The sequence below is a fragment of the Ranitomeya variabilis genome, chromosome 1, assembly GCF_051348905.1.
Source record: "Ranitomeya variabilis isolate aRanVar5 chromosome 1, aRanVar5.hap1, whole genome shotgun sequence".
In the NCBI taxonomy this organism is placed as follows: domain Eukaryota; kingdom Metazoa; phylum Chordata; class Amphibia; order Anura; family Dendrobatidae; genus Ranitomeya; species Ranitomeya variabilis.
Genome location: NC_135232.1, coordinates 371,191,845 through 371,210,493, shown reverse-complemented (window position 1 = coordinate 371,210,493; position 18,649 = coordinate 371,191,845). Strand labels below are relative to the sequence as shown.

The following is an 18,649-nucleotide window of genomic DNA, read 5'->3' as shown; positions in this document are numbered from 1 at the left end:
TGTGGAACAAAATGTTTTTTATCCCGCATAAACCATCATCGTTCATGGTCCAGTGTAAGTAGGACTGGTGCTGCCAAGGACGACAACCTATGTGCAGTCACCTGGTATAGATTGTTCCCTGTGCATCGTTCACTTTGGTTCTTACGCACAGTCGCCTGGTATAGAGCGCTCCCTGTGCATTGTTCACTTTGGTTCCTACGCGCAGTCGTCTGGTATAGATCGCTCCCTGTGCATCATTCACGTTGGTTCCTAAGCGCAGTCGCCTGGTATAAATCGCTCCCTGTGCATCTTTCACTTTGGTTCCTACGCGCAGTTGCCTGGTAGAGAGCGCTCCCTGTGCATTGTTCACTTTGGCTTCTACGCGCAGTCGCCTTGTATAGATCGCTCCCTGTGCATCGTTCACTTTGGTTCCTACGCGCAGTCGCCTGGTATAGATCGCTCCCTGTGGATCTTTCACTTTGGCTCCTACGTGCAGTCGCCTAGAATAGATCGCTCCCTGTGCATCGTTCACTTTGGCTCTTACGCGCAGTTGCCTAGAATAGAGCGCTCCCTGTGCATTGTTCACTTTGGTTCCTACGCGCAGTCGCCTGGTATAGATCGCTCCCTGTGCATCGATCACTTTGGTTCCTACACGCAGTCGCCTGATATAGATCACTCCCTGTGCATCGTTCACTTTGGTACCTACGCGCAGTCGCCTGGTATAGACTGCTCCCTGTGCATCGTTCACTTTGGTACCTACGCGCAGTCGCCTGGTATAGATCGCTCCCTGTGCATCGTTCACTTTGGTTCCTATGCGCAGTCGCCTCGTATAGATCGCTCCCTGTGCATCGTTCACTTTGGCTCCTACGTGCAGTCGCCTAGAATAGATCGCTCCCTGTGCATCTTTCACTTTGGCTCTTACGTGCAGTCGCCTGGTAAAGATCGCTCCCTGTGCATTGTTCACTTTGGTTCCTACGCGCAGTCACCTGGGATAGATCGCTCCCTGTGCATCATTCACTTTGGTTCCTATGCACAGTCGCTGGTATAGATCGCTCCCTGTGCATCGTTCACTTTGGTTCCTATGCGCAGTCGCTGGTATAGATCGCTCCCTGTGCATCGTTCACTTTGGTTCCTACGCGCAGTCGCCTTGTATAGATCGCTCCCTGTGCATCGTTCACTTTGGTTCCTATGCGCAGTTGGCTGGTATAGATCGATCCCTGTGCATCTTTCACTTTGGTTCCTACGCGCAGTTGCCTGGTACAGATCGCTCCATGTGCATCGTTCACTTTGGTTCCTACGCGCAGTTGCCTGGTATAGATCGCTCCCTGTGCATCTTTCACTTTGGTTCCTACGCGCAATTGCTTGGTATAGATCGCTCTCTGTGCATCTTTCACTTTGGTTCCTATGCGCAGTCGGCTGGTATAGATCGCTCCCTGTGCATCTTTCACTTTGGTTCCTACGCGCAGTTGCCTGGTACAGATCGCTCCCTGTGCATCTTTCACTTTGGTTCCTACGTGCAGTCGCCTGGTATAGATCGCTCCCTGTGCATCGTTCACTTCGGTTCCTACGCGCAGTTGCCTGGTACAGATCGCTCCCTGTGCATCGTTCACTTTGGTTCCTACGTGCAGTCGCCTGGTATAGATCGCTCCCTGTGCATCGTTCACTTTGGTTCCTATGCGCAGTCGCCTGGTATAGATCGCTCCCTGTGCATCGTTCACTTTGGTTCCTATGCGCAGTCGCCTGGTATAGATCGCTCCCTGTGCATCTTTCACTTTGGTTCCTACGTGCAGTCGCCTGGTATAGATTGCTCCCTGTGCATCGTTCACTTTGGTTCCTATGCGCAGTCGCCTGGTATAGATCGCTCCCTGTGCATCGTTCACTTTGGTTCCTATGCGCAGTCGCCTGGTATAGATCGCTCCCTGTGCATCTTTCACTTTGGTTCCTACGCGCAGTTGCCTGGAATAGATCGCTCCCTGTGCATCTTTCACTTTGGTTCCTACGCGCTGTTGCCTGGTATAGAGCGCTCCCTGTGCATCGTTCACTTTGGTTCCTACGCGCAGTCGCCTGGTATAGAGCGCTCCCTGTGCATCCTTCACTTTGATTCCTACGCGCTGTTGCCTGGTATAGAGCGCTCCCTGTGCATCGTTCACTTTGGTTCCTACGCGCAGTCGCCTGGTATAGATCGCTCCCTGTGCATCGTTCACTTTGGTTCCTACGCGCTGTTGCCTGGTGTAGAGCGCTCCCTGTGCATCGTTCACTTTGGTTCCTATGCGCAGTCGCCTAGTATAGATCGCTCCCTGTGCATCCTTCACTTTGGTTCCTACGCGCAGTTGCCTAGTATAGATCTCTCCCTGTGCATCCTTCACTTTGGTTCCTACGCGCAGTCGCCTGGTATAGATCGCTCCCTGTGCATCGTTCACTTTGGTTCCTATGTGCTGTTGCCTGGTGTAGAGCGCTCCCTGTGCATCGTTCACTTTGGTTCCTACGCGCAGTCGCCTAGTATAGATCGCTCCCTGTGCATCCTTCACTTTGGTTCCTACGCGCAGTTGCCTAGTATAGATCACTCCCTGTGCATCCTTCACTTTGGTTCCTACGCGCAGTCGCCTAGTATAGATCGCTCCCTGTGCATCCTTCACTTTGGTTCCTACGCGCAGTTGCCTAGTATAGATCTCTCCCTGTGCATCCTTCACTTTGGTTCCTATGCGCAGTTGCCTGGTATAGACCTCTCCCTGTGCATCCTTCACTTTGGTTCCTACGCGCTGTTGCCTGGTGTAGAGCGCTCCCTGTGCATCGTTCACTTTGGTTCCTACGCGCAGTCGCCTAGTATAGATCGCTCCCTGTGCATCCTTCACTTTGGTTCCTACGCGCAGTTGCCTAGTATAGATCACTCCCTGTGCATCCTTCACTTTGGTTCCTACGCGCAGTCGCCTAGTATAGATCGCTCCCTGTGCATCCTTCACTTTGGTTCCTACGCGCAGTTGCCTAGTATAGATCTCTCCCTGTGCATCCTTCACTTTGGTTCCTACGCGCAGTTGCCTGGTATAGATCTCTCCCTGTGCATCCTTCACTTTGGTTCCTACGCGCTGTTGCCTGGTATAGATCGCTCCCTGTGCATCCTTCACTTTGGTTCCTACGCGCAGTTGCCTAGTATAGATCTCTCCCTGTGCATCCTTCACTTTGGTTCCTACGCGCAGTTGCCTGGTATAGATCTCTCCCTGTGCATCCTTCACTTTGGTTCCTACGCGCTGTTGCCTGGTATAGAGCGCTCCCTGTGCATCGTTCACTTTGGTTCCTACGCGCAGTCGCCTGGTATAGATCGCTCCCTGTGCATCGTTCACTTTGGTTCCTACGCGCTGTTGCCTGGTGTAGAGCGCTCCCTGTGCATCGTTCACTTTGGTTCCTACGCGCAGTCGCCTAGTATAGATCGCTCCCTGTGCATCCTTCACTTTGGTTCCTACACGCAGTTGCCTAGTATAGATCGCTCCCTGTGCATCGTTCACTTTGGTTCCTACGCGCAGTCGCCTAGAATAGATCGCTCCCTGTGCATCCTTCACTTTGGTTCCTACACGCAGTTGCCTAGTATAGATTGCTCCCTGTGCATCGTTCACTTTGGTTCTTACGCGCAGTCGCCTAGTATAGATCGCTCCCTGTGCATCCTTCACTTTGGTTCCTACGCGCAGTCGCCTGGTATAGATCGCTCCCTGTGCATCGTTCACTTTGGTTCCTACGCGCTGTTGCCTGGTGTAGAGCGCTCCCTGTGCATCGTTCACTTTGGTTCCTACGCGCAGTCGCCTGGTATAGATCGCTCCCTGTGCATCGTTCACTTTGGTTCCTATGCGCAGTCGCCTGGTATAGATCGCTCCCTGTGCATCTTTCACTTTGGTTCCTACGCGCAGTTGCCTGGAATAGATCGCTCCCTGTGCATCTTTCACTTTGGTTCCTACGCGCTGTTGCCTGGTATAGAGCGCTCCCTGTGCATCGTTCACTTTGGTTCCTACGCGCAGTCGCCTGGTATAGAGCGCTCCCTGTGCATCCTTCACTTTGATTCCTACGCGCTGTTGCCTGGTATAGAGCGCTCCCTGTGCATCGTTCACTTTGGTTCCTACGCGCAGTCGCCTGGTATAGATCGCTCCCTGTGCATCGTTCACTTTGGTTCCTACGCGCTGTTGCCTGGTGTAGAGCGCTCCCTGTGCATCGTTCACTTTGGTTCCTATGCGCAGTCGCCTAGTATAGATCGCTCCCTGTGCATCCTTCACTTTGGTTCCTACGCGCAGTTGCCTAGTATAGATCTCTCCCTGTGCATCCTTCACTTTGGTTCCTACGCGCAGTCGCCTGGTATAGATCGCTCCCTGTGCATCGTTCACTTTGGTTCCTATGTGCTGTTGCCTGGTGTAGAGCGCTCCCTGTGCATCGTTCACTTTGGTTCCTACGCGCAGTCGCCTAGTATAGATCGCTCCCTGTGCATCCTTCACTTTGGTTCCTACGCGCAGTTGCCTAGTATAGATCACTCCCTGTGCATCCTTCACTTTGGTTCCTACGCGCAGTCGCCTAGTATAGATCGCTCCCTGTGCATCCTTCACTTTGGTTCCTACGCGCAGTTGCCTAGTATAGATCTCTCCCTGTGCATCCTTCACTTTGGTTCCTATGCGCAGTTGCCTGGTATAGACCTCTCCCTGTGCATCCTTCACTTTGGTTCCTACGCGCTGTTGCCTGGTGTAGAGCGCTCCCTGTGCATCGTTCACTTTGGTTCCTACGCGCAGTCGCCTAGTATAGATCGCTCCCTGTGCATCCTTCACTTTGGTTCCTACGCGCAGTTGCCTAGTATAGATCACTCCCTGTGCATCCTTCACTTTGGTTCCTACGCGCAGTCGCCTAGTATAGATCGCTCCCTGTGCATCCTTCACTTTGGTTCCTACGCGCAGTTGCCTAGTATAGATCTCTCCCTGTGCATCCTTCACTTTGGTTCCTACGCGCAGTTGCCTGGTATAGATCTCTCCCTGTGCATCCTTCACTTTGGTTCCTACGCGCTGTTGCCTGGTATAGATCGCTCCCTGTGCATCCTTCACTTTGGTTCCTACGCGCAGTTGCCTAGTATAGATCTCTCCCTGTGCATCCTTCACTTTGGTTCCTACGCGCAGTTGCCTGGTATAGATCTCTCCCTGTGCATCCTTCACTTTGGTTCCTACGCGCTGTTGCCTGGTATAGAGCGCTCCCTGTGCATCGTTCACTTTGGTTCCTACGCGCAGTCGCCTGGTATAGATCGCTCCCTGTGCATCGTTCACTTTGGTTCCTACGCGCTGTTGCCTGGTGTAGAGCGCTCCCTGTGCATCGTTCACTTTGGTTCCTACGCGCAGTCGCCTAGTATAGATCGCTCCCTGTGCATCCTTCACTTTGGTTCCTACACGCAGTTGCCTAGTATAGATCGCTCCCTGTGCATCGTTCACTTTGGTTCCTACGCGCAGTCGCCTAGTATAGATCGCTCCCTGTGCATCCTTCACTTTGGTTCCTACACGCAGTTGCCTAGTATAGATTGCTCCCTGTGCATCGTTCACTTTGGTTCTTACGCGCAGTCGCCTAGTATAGATCGCTCCCTGTGCATCCTTCACTTTGGTTCCTACGCGCAGTCGCCTGGTATAGATCGCTCCCTGTGCATCGTTCACTTTGGTTCCTACGCGCTGTTGCCTGGTGTAGAGCGCTCCCTGTGCATCGTTCACTTTGGTTCCTACGCGCAGTCGCCTAGTATAGATCGCTCCCTGTGCATCCTTCACTTTGGTTCCTACGCGCAGTTGCCTAGTATAGATCACTCCCTGTGCATCCTTCACTTTGGTTCCTACGCGCAGTCGCCTAGTATAGATCGCTCCCTGTGCATCCTTCACTTTGGTTCCTACGCGCAGTTGCCTAGTATAGATCTCTCCCTGTGCATCCTTCACTTTGGTTCCTACGCGCAGTTGCCTGGTATAGATCTCTCCCTGTGCATCCTTCACTTTGGTTGCTACGCACTGTTGCCTGGTGTAGAGCGCTCCCTGTGCATCGTTCACTTTGGTTCCTACGCGCAGTCGCCTAGTATAGATCGCTCCCTGTGCATCCTTCACTTTGGCTCCTACGCGCAGTTGCCTAGTATAGATCACTCCCTGTGCATCCTTCACTTTGGTTCCTACGCGCAGTCGCCTAGTATAGATCGCTCCCTGTGCATCCTTCACTTTGGTTCCTACGCGCAGTTGCCTAGTATAGATCTCTCCCTGTGCATCCTTCACTTTGGTTCCTACGCGCAGTTGCCTGGTATAGATCTCTCCCTGTGCATCCTTCACTTTGGTTGCTACGCGCTGTTGCCTGGTGTAGAGCGCTCCCTGTGCATCGTTCACTTTGGTTCCTACGCGCAGTCGCCTAGTATAGATCGCTCCCTGTGCATCCTTCACTTTGGTTCCTACGCGCAGTTGCCTAGTATAGATCACTCCCTGTGCATCCTTCACTTTGGTTCCTACGCGCAGTCGCCTAGTATAGATCGCTCCCTGTGCATCCTTCACTTTGGTTCCTACGCGCAGTTGCCTAGTATAGATCTCTCCCTGTGCATCCTTCACTTTGGTTCCTACGCGCAGTTGCCTGGTATAGATCTCTCCCTGTGCATCCTTCACTTTGGTTCCTACGCGCTGTTGCCTGGTATAGATCGCTCCCTGTGCATCCTTCACTTTGGTTCCTACGCGCAGTTGCCTAGTATAGATCTCTCCCTGTGCATCCTTCACTTTGGTTCCTATGCGCAGTTGCCTGGTATAGATCTCTCCCTGTGCATCCTTCACTTTGGTTCCTACGCGCAGTTGCCTGGTATAGATCTCTCCCTGTGCATCCTTCACTTTGGTTCCTACGCGCTGTTGCCTGGTATAGATCGCTCCCTGTGCATCCTTCACTTTGGTTCCTACGCGGTTGCCTAGTATAGATCTCTCCCTGTGCATCCTTCACTTTGGTTCCTATGCGCAGTTGCCTGGTATAGATCTCTCCCTGTGCATCCTTCACTTTGGTTCCTACGCGCAGTCGCCTGGTATAGATCGCTCCCTGTGCATCGTTCACTTTGGTTCCTACGCGCTGTTGCCTGGTGTAGAGCGCTCCCTGTGCATCGTTCACTTTGGTTCCTACGCGCAGTCGCCTGGTATAGATCGCTCCCTGTGCATCCTTCACTTTGGTTCCTACGCGCAGTTGCCTAGTATAGATCACTCCCTGTGCATCCTTCACTTTGGTTCCTACGCGCAGTCGCCTAGTATAGATCGCTCCCTGTGCATCCTTCACTTTGGTTCCTACGCGCAGTTGCCTAGTATAGATCTCTCCCTGTGCATCCTTCACTTTGGTTCCTACGCGCTGTTGCCTGGTATAGATCGCTCCCTGTGCATCCTTCACTTTGGTTCCTACGCGCAGTTGCCTAGTATAGATCTCTCCCTGTGCATCCTCCACTTTGGTTCCTATGCGCAGTTGCCTGGTATAGATCTCTCCCTGTGCATCCTTCACTTTGGTTCCTATGCGCAGTCGCCTGGTATAGATCGCTCCCTGTGCATCGTTCACTTTGGTTCCTACGCGCTGTTGCCTGGTGTGGAGCGCTCCCTGTGCATCGTTCACTTTGGTTCCTACGCGCAGTCGCCTGGTATAGATCGCTCCCTGTGCATCGTTCACTTTGGTTCCTACGCGCAGTCGCCTAGTATAGATCGCTCCCTGTGCATCGTTCACTTTGGTTCCTACGCGCTGTTGCCTGGTGTAGAGCGCTCCCTGTGCATCGTTCACTTTGGTTCCTACGCGCAGTCGCCCAGTATAGATCGCTCCCTGTGCATCCTTCACTTTGGTTCCTACGCGCAGTCGCCCAGTATAGATCGCTCCCTGTGCATCGTTCACTTTGGTTCCTACGCGCTGTTGCCTGGTGTGGAGCGCTCCCTGTGCATCGTTCACTTTGGTTCCTACGCGCAGTCGCCTGGTATAGATCGCTCCCTGTGCATCGTTCACTTTGGTTCCTACGCGCAGTCGCCTAGTATAGATCGCTCCCTGTGCATCGTTCACTTTGGTTCCTACGCGCTGTTGCCTGGTGTAGAGCGCTCCCTGTGCATCGTTCACTTTGGTTCCTACGCGCAGTCGCCTAGTATAGATCGCTCCCTGTGCATCGTTCACTTTGGTTCCTACGCGCTGTTGCCTGGTGTAGAGCGCTCCCTGTGCATCGTTCACTTTGGTTCCTACGCGCAGTCGCCTGGTATAGATCGCTCCCTGTGCATCGTTCACTTTGGTTCCTACGCGCAGTCGCCTAGTATAGATCGCTCCCTGTGCATCGTTCACTTTGGTTCCTACGCGCTGTTGCCTGGTGTAGAGCGCTCCCTGTGCATCGTTCACTTTGGTTCCTACGCGCAGTCGCCCAGTATAGATCGCTCCCTGTGCATCCTTCACTTTGGTTCCTACGCGCAGTCGCCCAGTATAGATCGCTCCCTGTGCATCGTTCACTTTGGTTCCTACGCGCTGTTGCCTGGTGTGGAGCGCTCCCTGTGCATCGTTCACTTTGGTTCCTACGCGCAGTCGCCTGGTATAGATCGCTCCCTGTGCATCGTTCACTTTGGTTCCTACGCGCAGTCGCCTAGTATAGATCGCTCCCTGTGCATCGTTCACTTTGGTTCCTACGCGCTGTTGCCTGGTGTAGAGCGCTCCCTGTGCATCGTTCACTTTGGTTCCTACGCGCAGTCGCCCAGTATAGATCGCTCCCTGTGCATCGTTCACTTTGGTTCCTACGCGCAGTCGCCTAGTATAGATCGCTCCCTGTGCATCGTTCACTTTGGTTCCTACGCGCTGTTGCCTGGTGTAGAGCGCTCCCTGTGCATCGTTCACTTTGGTTCCTACGCGCAGTCGCCCAGTATAGATCGCTCCCTGTGCATCCTTCACTTTGGTTCCTACGCGCAGTCGCCCAGTATAGATCGCTCCCTGTGCATCGTTCACTTTGGTTCCTACGCGCTGTTGCCTGGTATAGATCGCTCCCTGTGCATCCTTCACTTTGGTTCCTACGCGCAGTTGCCTAGTATAGATCTCTCCCTGTGCATCCTCCACTTTGGTTCCTATGCGCAGTTGCCTGGTATAGATCTCTCCCTGTGCATCCTTCACTTTGGTTCCTATGCGCAGTCGCCTGGTATAGATCGCTCCCTGTGCATCGTTCACTTTGGTTCCTACGCGCTGTTGCCTGGTGTGGAGCGCTCCCTGTGCATCGTTCACTTTGGTTCCTACGCGCAGTCGCCTGGTATAGATCGCTCCCTGTGCATCGTTCACTTTGGTTCCTACGCGCAGTCGCCTAGTATAGATCGCTCCCTGTGCATCGTTCACTTTGGTTCCTACGCGCTGTTGCCTGGTGTAGAGCGCTCCCTGTGCATCGTTCACTTTGGTTCCTACGCGCAGTCGCCCAGTATAGATCGCTCCCTGTGCATCCTTCACTTTGGTTCCTACGCGCAGTCGCCCAGTATAGATCGCTCCCTGTGCATCGTTCACTTTGGTTCCTACGCGCTGTTGCCTGGTGTGGAGCGCTCCCTGTGCATCGTTCACTTTGGTTCCTACGCGCAGTCGCCTGGTATAGATCGCTCCCTGTGCATCGTTCACTTTGGTTCCTACGCGCAGTCGCCTAGTATAGATCGCTCCCTGTGCATCGTTCACTTTGGTTCCTACGCGCTGTTGCCTGGTGTAGAGCGCTCCCTGTGCATCGTTCACTTTGGTTCCTACGCGCAGTCGCCTAGTATAGATCGCTCCCTGTGCATCGTTCACTTTGGTTCCTACGCGCTGTTGCCTGGTGTAGAGCGCTCCCTGTGCATCGTTCACTTTGGTTCCTACGCGCAGTCGCCTGGTATAGATCGCTCCCTGTGCATCGTTCACTTTGGTTCCTACGCGCAGTCGCCTAGTATAGATCGCTCCCTGTGCATCGTTCACTTTGGTTCCTACGCGCTGTTGCCTGGTGTAGAGCGCTCCCTGTGCATCGTTCACTTTGGTTCCTACGCGCAGTCGCCCAGTATAGATCGCTCCCTGTGCATCCTTCACTTTGGTTCCTACGCGCAGTCGCCCAGTATAGATCGCTCCCTGTGCATCGTTCACTTTGGTTCCTACGCGCTGTTGCCTGGTGTGGAGCGCTCCCTGTGCATCGTTCACTTTGGTTCCTACGCGCAGTCGCCTGGTATAGATCGCTCCCTGTGCATCGTTCACTTTGGTTCCTACGCGCAGTCGCCTAGTATAGATCGCTCCCTGTGCATCGTTCACTTTGGTTCCTACGCGCTGTTGCCTGGTGTAGAGCGCTCCCTGTGCATCGTTCACTTTGGTTCCTACGCGCAGTCGCCCAGTATAGATCGCTCCCTGTGCATCGTTCACTTTGGTTCCTACGCGCAGTCGCCTAGTATAGATCGCTCCCTGTGCATCGTTCACTTTGGTTCCTACGCGCTGTTGCCTGGTGTAGAGCGCTCCCTGTGCATCGTTCACTTTGGTTCCTACGCGCAGTCGCCCAGTATAGATCGCTCCCTGTGCATCCTTCACTTTGGTTCCTACGCGCAGTCGCCCAGTATAGATCGCTCCCTGTGCATCCTTCACTTTGGTTGCTACGCGCTGTTGCCTGGTATAGATCACTCCCTGTGCATTGTTTACTTTGGTCTGCCACTGCTGATCATCAGTCATTTACTGATTTAGTGCCGGAGGTCGGTCTGTGTGAACAGACCCTTAGATTAGTTATCCAATCAGCGGCTTGGGAAGAGAACAATGCTTTCCCAACGCGCTCAGCTTGCAGTTCAGGCCGTATGGCCACTAGGTGTCAGCACACGTGAACTCCACACGCGTTCACGGTTTATTGTTTACATGAGGAAACAAGCCCCTCACACGGAATGCCTAGAAAGCGGGGTCTCGTGATGGGTCACATGACTGGAGCCGCAGTAGAGGTCCCGACCCCATTCCCCAGTGTGCAGAGCTGTGGTCGCCATGTCCGCCCCCCCGCTAGTCATGCGCGCAGAGCTCCCCCGTGCAGAGCATCGCACAGGCAGCCAATGGAGCCCCCCTCGGGCGGGTTAGGGGCGCAGCCATCCGAGCAGCTTGTCGGGGCTGGAAATAGCACACAGCCGCTTCGCCCTCCCCCCTCTTCTTCACAGGGAAATTATGCCAGCTCCAGTGGCGCGGAAAATTGGTGTGAGCCGAGGGAAGTGGCTTCTACCGGAGCGGTGCGCGCACTTAGCGGGGATTTGTCAGCACGCTGCACAAGGCTGGTCCTGTCTCTTTAAGGAGACACCGGCCTCTAATTAGCCAGCATTCCTTGATGTGGGTGATAGCTAACAGAGGACAAGGGAGGAGGCCGTGCGGCCGGTAATGGAGGAGGACGCGCACCCCTCCTCTCCTCATGCCTCCATGCTTGTTTTCACCACAGATTGCCACACAGAGCAGCAGCAGCTCATCCACACACAGGCAGCGAGCGAGCGGCCCACGTTACTTTGATTGACAGCCGGACAAATGTTTCCCCTGTTCGAGCGCTCGTTATGAGAAGGGCCAACCCTCGTCCCACTTATCACACCGCCCAGGGCGGGGCATATGACAGACTCGGAAGCTTATTGGATGACAGAGGGGTGAGGACTGAATCTGATTGGTCTGTATCCCACGTGGGGGTAAGCCACTGACAGCTGCTCCTCACTCTTCTACTATTGGCCAGCTAGGAAATGATAGGCAGTCATTGGAGAGCGACGATTAACGTTCCTATGCTTCTGATAGGTCAGGCAGAGCCAGCGCTGGGCTCCTGGGGCGGGACTAACTTCTGCAATGAATCTTGGGAGTTGTGGTTTTTGACCAGCATAACACACATAATAGCCAAGGCGGAATGCCAAGGTTGTGGACTACAACTCCCAGCAGAATCGCGAGTCTCGCCTCAATGTTGTGAATATGTATCAGAATGTTAATGATTTGCTGCTGCTAAATTTGGTCATATAAGTCACCTACACAGAGCGTGTTGTTGGAGCGGCTGAGCGCGGCAGCCTGGCTTGTGTGGGGACGGAGCGTTACTAGCACCATTTCTTCTTGTTCCGCCTCATCTGCTGAAGTGTGTGTGGCTGATCGCTCGGGAGAGAGTACGGACGAGGGAGATTGCATACAACTGGGATCTAAGGGCTGGCGAGAGCGGAAGAGAGGAGATCGCTCCATCAGACAACTTGGTCGGCGGCGGAGGTCGGGGACAGCTCGCTGCCGAGTGCGCAAACTTGTGTCCGAGAGAGGCGCGGGGGGATCCGGTGTGTGCGGACAATGCGAGCGGGCTGATCGGCGCTCCCTCCGGGGGCAGCGCTGCCATTAGCGGGGGCAGTCAGTGCGTGACCCTCCTGGCCCTGGGAGAGGCGCCCACCAGAAGCGTGGATGATTCGCGACCTGAGCAAGATGTACCCCCAGTCCAGGCACCCGGTGAGTAGGCGCAGCCTTTGTTCCCTCCCGTGCTCCTCGGTGCATTCCTCAGCCCCCTCCCCGACAGTGGAGGCACAGAAGCCATTATGCCCCCCACATGGAGCAGTGAGCTGGAACATTTGGTGTCGCCCCCTCCTCCCTGCAGCTTCCACTGGCCGGTGCTGCCCCCTCCTCCCTGCAGCTTCCACTGGCCGGTGCTGCCCCCTCCTCCCTGCAGCTTCCACTGGCCGGTGCTGCCCCCTCCTCCCTGCAGCTTCCACTGGCCGGTGCTGCCCCCTCCTCCCTGCCTGCTCTGCTTATCTTGGACTGTGTGCTTTCCTCCTCACATGATACACAAGGAGTAGGGGGGCTTCTCATCCTTGACCCTAATGGGGGGCTCTGTGGAGATGGACATTTGTGTAGAATGCTCCCTGGTTTATCTTAGTCTACCCCCCCCTGACAGGTGACGGGAGATGTGGCCAAGACCCCCTCCTTCATGCACACACTTTGTTGTTTTCTTCCTGGCTTGTTTAAATACAAATTTCTCATGTACTCCTTTTATTCAATGTTTTGTTTTTTGTGGTTTTTTTTAAACTATAGAGAATGGGTATTAAGCAAAAAAAAATTCTGCGACGTAAAAGGCACAAATAGTTCTATGGCCCCAAAACGAGCACCAAAAGTGATGTATAACATCCCAAACACAAATCATGCTACAGACTGGAAACAATCAGGATACGATGGACCCTCAACATGCACCAAAAATGACGTAAGACAACCCGAAGAAACCCCAAATCATGCTATAGACCCCAGACGAGCACCAAAAGTGACGGAAAACCTCCCGTCCCCTAAACAATGTAATGTTGGATACCTGCCACATGCCCCGAAATGTGACCTAAAGCATCCAAAGCCAGAGAACTAATGCTAGGGATGGAAAACGTGCCCCGAAAGGAAGAAAAACCTGTCCAAACAAAACAAAGCAGTAGAAGCAAAAGTAACCTCCCCCACCCTCCAAAAATAAAGATGTTGGTCCTATCATTCCCGGGCGAAGAAGAAGAAGAAGAAAGCTGAGAGCGGTTCTGGTTGTTTTTCTTCTTCCTACAGACGTCCCTAATGAATGCGCTCAGTGTAATAATCACCATGGAGGCCGTGTCCTAACGAGTTGGCTCCTCGCATTTCCGGCTATTAAGTCCAATGTAATTGAAACATACAGTGATCCTTTAAGACGCTATTGTGTGGACAGGGGAGGCTGATAGGAGATTGACTTTCCTCCGCCCAAATGATCTGATGTTCTCCTCTCTCCGGCAAATGACCTTAGAAAAGGCAAAAAAAGATGCCGTGTTGTAGCCATTTTCTTCGATAATCTGTAGAGTAGTTGAAATCGGAGACTCGGGAACATCTTTTCCCCTTCTGGTTTATTTCCTTATTGCCTGTGGGTTTGATTTACCAGCGGGCTGCACGGTGGCGGACCTTGATGGCGCGGCCCTTGGATTGTTGACATAGGGATGACACACCTTGCACCTCTACCATTCATACAATGCAATTTATATTCACACGATACCAATAAATCCTGAGCATTGTGGAGTCTGCTCTTTGTTTTTCGCCTCTAAGTCAATATTTACTATTCTTCTTCTTTTAGATACGTTGTGTCTTCTAGACCTTGCCCATACTGTATCAGTGCCGGGCGGCAAATATGATAAAGGTCATTCAAACCTAATTTTTGGTCTGTGTTTTCCAGATGGCCTTTTATTCATTTATTATAGCGTTCTGCTTGTAATCTCTTTCCCGTTCTTGGACTTTGCTTTTGTGCACGGATTGTCGTCCTCTCCTCTTTATAGGGCCGACTCACGCCTAGCCTGATCATTTCATAATTAATATTTCTTGTTTTAGGCTCCGCATCAGCCAGCTCAGCCCTTCAAATTCACCATATCCGAATCGTGTGATCGGATTAAGGAGGAGTTTCAGTTTTTACAGGCTCAGTACCACAGGTAATACTGTTTACTTTAGCTGATCCTTGTATTTGCTTAGCCCTTGTTGTCAGTTTGTTTTTTTTCCCCTGTGTGTGTGTACTTAAGGCGTTAACCATTGAAAGGGCTTGGCCTTTTCCTATAGGAAATACGAGTTAAAACACCTTCTCCTCAAAGCCAAATATGTGGCAGAGTATCCCTATTATCTCCGATTACAAGCATGTGCTATTATAAAGTGCTGAACCCAGCCAACAATGGTAGGCCTGCCCTGCTGAAGTTTACCTGGAGGTGATCTCACCTGTGCGGATTACCTCCTCCAGTGCTTAAGATCAGAGGGGAGCGCTGGAAAAGGCTTTCTGGCGGTACAGGGTAAACACGATAAAAGCAGCCTTTGGCAACGCAAAAGTGGGATGCAGTTGATATCCCGTTGCACAGAAAACCCCCCAAAACGTGGCTTCAGTAACTGGAATTAATAGATGAGATATATATATATATATATATATATATATATATATATATATATATATATATATATATATATATATATATATATATATATATATATAATTTGGAGATGGAAACCTTCTACGTTCACACTAAGTGACGTTTAATATAATTCAACACTAGAAGGTTTTTGTACAAAATTTATAAAAAAAAAAATGTCTTAATAGATCCCCCTCCATGTCTACTGACGAAGGAGGACAGATTGGGGGCATCTGAGATGTAGGTCAAATGATGATTGAATCTGATCATTTATCTCTCTAATCTGACAGATCACTGAGGAAATGGCTACATGGGAACCCGGCCTATTACACTTGTCAAATGACGCCAACGATTAACCTCAAAGTAACCACCAGCAGTGGGGGGCAGGCATTAGATTGTACAGCGCTTGTCATGGTAATCTCCCCCACACACACAAAGTGATGTTAATTACTTTGATGTTATTCCACGCCTCCGATGGCCCGGTGTAATACGCTGTAGAAACCTACAAGTCTGGGGTCTCCTTCCTGGCCATGATCTCCTGGAGAGCCCATCATAGATGGTGCATCTGGGGCTTCCAAGACACTCCGGGGTTGTAGATTGGAAAGGGTGGGGGTCCAGCACTAGAAAGAGGACTGCTACAATCAGTGAATCTTTCATTCCTGCTTCTGTTTCCAACGTTGGATTACATTGTTTAATCCCCCTTCATTTGGGTAACATGCAATACATGCCACCGCAGTAGTGAAAGGATTAAAGGAATTGGGACGTGCCGGTAAGACGCTCCCTTGTGATAAATATAGAGCCGTATGGGTTTCTATTTGGAGATGTCTGCATATAATCTAGAGGTTTCATTACCCTAATAGTAGAGCCATCTTCAAGGATGCAACGGTTCAAGAGGAACTCTTAAGTGGTTGGTAATGATGGGAGGGTTGTCAACCACTAAGGACAATGCGGGTCACTTTGATCTTGTACACTCTGCCCCTATTGATGTGTGCAATTTGGGAATTGGGTGCCTCAATCAGGAAAGAGTTAATTTCATGAAGACCTCAGATGCAGTTCTGCATGATGATAAAAAAATAGATAGTCCGTGTAGATTTGACCATTTTTGTCATTGCTTTTGTGCAGCTTGAAGCTGGAATGTGAAAAACTGGCCAGCGAGAAGACAGAGATGCAGCGGCATTATGTGATGGTAAGGAGGAATCTTTCCTTTTTCTAGCTTTTTACATACCAGACTTGTGTAGCTGGAGGCAAGAGCTGGATTCTAGGATATTCAGTGTGGTCCTCTGTCATATTCCAGCACTTGTAAGTAGCAGCCGTCGCTCCAAGGCTATCTAATGGGCTCTTCTTCGTTTTTCTTCTCTCCCCCTGTAGTATTATGAGATGTCGTACGGGCTGAATATTGAGATGCATAAACAGGTAAGTCGATCTACTTCCTTTCTCTGTGACTCGATGCCCCGCGCATTCTTCCTCCGCTCTCTGCATTTTTTGTGGATTTAGTCAATAATGTTAAGAATTTCTAGAAAAGAAAAAAAAAACTGTAATCTTTCTCTGCCTGGAGGGCTTCCTGCTTCAATATGATGGTTGTTCAGAGATTGCACTTATGGGGTCTTTCTGCAATGGGTATTTTAGCTGGCGTTCCGTTTGTGCGATGGACATGTGGAGCTGATGTGACCGGTCTTCCTCATTGACGTGTGTATATTTGGGAGAGTTGTGATGTGCCTCCGTTATGTTCCTGTGTACCGACAGCTGGGGAAGAAGTGTTTTGTGATGGGGAAAGACAAAAAACAAAAGCGAGTGCATGTGTTTTTAAGGGACGGAACTAGAAATCCATCGCTTAAAGGACTAATTGTGCTAAAATCAAAGCAATCAAAGCCCATTGTTGATTCTAAATTCCAGCGATAAATGACATTTTAATTCCAAACATTGTAAGAACAATTATGTTAAGGGTTGCGCTTCCACTTTAATGGGGAAGTTGTATGTGTAATTATGATTGGAATGGAGGATTAGCGAGGATTAAGTTTAATTAGAATATAATTTTCCATTACTGTCGTTTTTGTACAAATTAGTAATGTAAACAACGCGGTGATACTTACGGACTTCATCAATTCCTGATGGCCCCAGTGAATTGCTGCATCAGACCTGCTTAGTAATTATCAGCGTTTAACTGTGATACCCGCTCTAAATTTTCAATGTCACTGTTTGCAGCCGGGAAATTAATTAGTCGCTTTAAAGAGTTTAATGATTTAAGATTTAGTGGCTAATGTCATGTTGAATCTTGTTTTTACAAATATGTTTTTAATACATGGTGCGACATCCTTTCCTTATATTTATTTCTCACCATACCATTTGTATTTATTTATTTTTTTCCCCCTTTATGAGGGAATTTGCAGAATTTTACGAAGACAATTATGCTGTCATATTTCCACCATAATATATAATTTTCATTTTTTTTTAAAGCTTAAAAGAGAAGCTTGATAATCTCCCTTCTACTCCAAAATTGATCTTTATACAGCCTTCCTTGAATGCAATCTTCCACCAAATCCTGCAGGCTGTTTATCGCATTAAGAACTACAGACAGCCCCACAAAACCACCTACTTACTATATTCCTTTTTAATCTCTGCTTCCTCCTCTTTGTAGAGGGAAGGGAGGGGGCGAGATCTGTCTTTGTTTTCCTCCACTAGACAGACGGCCTTGGTTCCTCTCAGGCACTCATCCAGATGTACTTGCTCCATCCCCTTGTAATAGAAAGCAGGTTAGAATTCTGTGAAGTTGCCCTGCGGCATAATTGGACAGCGTGCTACAGATCGGGCCAGGCTTATTAGATTTATGTCTCTCAGGGTTCAAGAGCAGGGTTCTCCAGAGACCATGAAAGTCCCCCCCTAGTAATTGGTGACCCTGCTATTTTAAACCTATGACTTTTATTTCTTTGAGAATTTTGTTTTTCGCGGCCCCTCTCGAGCCCCCCTTCCTCTTCGCGGATTTTTTTTTTTTTCTTTATACCTTGCCAAAGCTTCATTTTCAGTTCTGCTATCCCAAATTGATGAAAGGATAAACACCCGGCTGTTACTATGTGGGGTCGATGGTTTTTGAGCCCCCCTCCCCCCCTTGTGTTTTTGATGCTCATCATCAGTCATCCAGTGTTGATTTTGATAGAAGACTATTAAAGCGAAACCTATGGGGAATTTGTCATTCTGAAAGGAAAGCTAATGCAATTAGTACCAATTAAAGTACATTTAGTAAATTGGATTTAATCTTAATTAAGCCTGTGTAATGTTGCCAATTTTTAACAATTATGTTTGAGAACATAATTAATTTAAGTTTTGGAAACTGAGTAAATAGCTGGAGCCTGGATGGTAAATGCATGGAAATTGTAGATACACAGTATCTTTTTCGGGTTATTTACTGCTGCTGCCCAGATAGGTGCTGGTCGCACCCCCCCTGTTTTTTTTTCCAGTTTTAATATGACTGCGGTTCGAGCCTTGCGGCTGAGCGCGAGGGGTTAAAATCAGCCGTGCCGATTGCAAATGAATCTGTTGCACTTGCCATGTAAATTTTATTGCCAGACCTGGGCAACAGCCATTTTGAAGTGCTGCTGAAATATTAATTGAGCAGACATGAAAGGGCTCGGCAGCCTGATAGGATGTCATAATTGTGGATGCAGCAGTCGATGGCGAATGATGATAAATGGCATTAGAATCCTTTTAGCAAACTGTAATAACTTGAAGGAGGGAGGCGGTATGGATTTGCTTTATATCTGATACCCTCTAGTACCAAGTGGATTGCCAATACTGCTTGTTTAGCATTTTCTAAGGGCTATAGGATATTGATTTTTGACTTA

The 18,649-nt window shown here is 50.4% G+C and overlaps 1 protein-coding gene across 3 annotated transcripts in view; it reads left to right on the top strand.

Moving 5' to 3' along the window:
• Window positions 1-11,791: 11,791 nt before the first annotated feature.
• LOC143760030 (transducin-like enhancer protein 4) overlaps window positions 11,792-18,649 on the top strand; it is a 174,821-nt gene continuing 167,963 nt past the window's right edge. Inside the window, exons 1-4 of one of the 3 annotated variants that reach the window (XM_077248999.1) lie at window positions 11,792-12,387; window positions 14,254-14,351; window positions 15,936-15,999; window positions 16,182-16,226. In XM_077248999.1, the coding sequence (XP_077105114.1) occupies window positions 12,343-12,387; window positions 14,254-14,351; window positions 15,936-15,999; window positions 16,182-16,226 (252 nt within the window). In that variant the 5' untranslated portion in view covers window positions 11,792-12,342. The remainder of the gene's footprint in view (window positions 12,388-14,253; window positions 14,352-15,935; window positions 16,000-16,181; window positions 16,227-18,649) is intronic. The other 2 variants (XM_077249001.1, XM_077249000.1) reach the window with 2 other exon arrangements.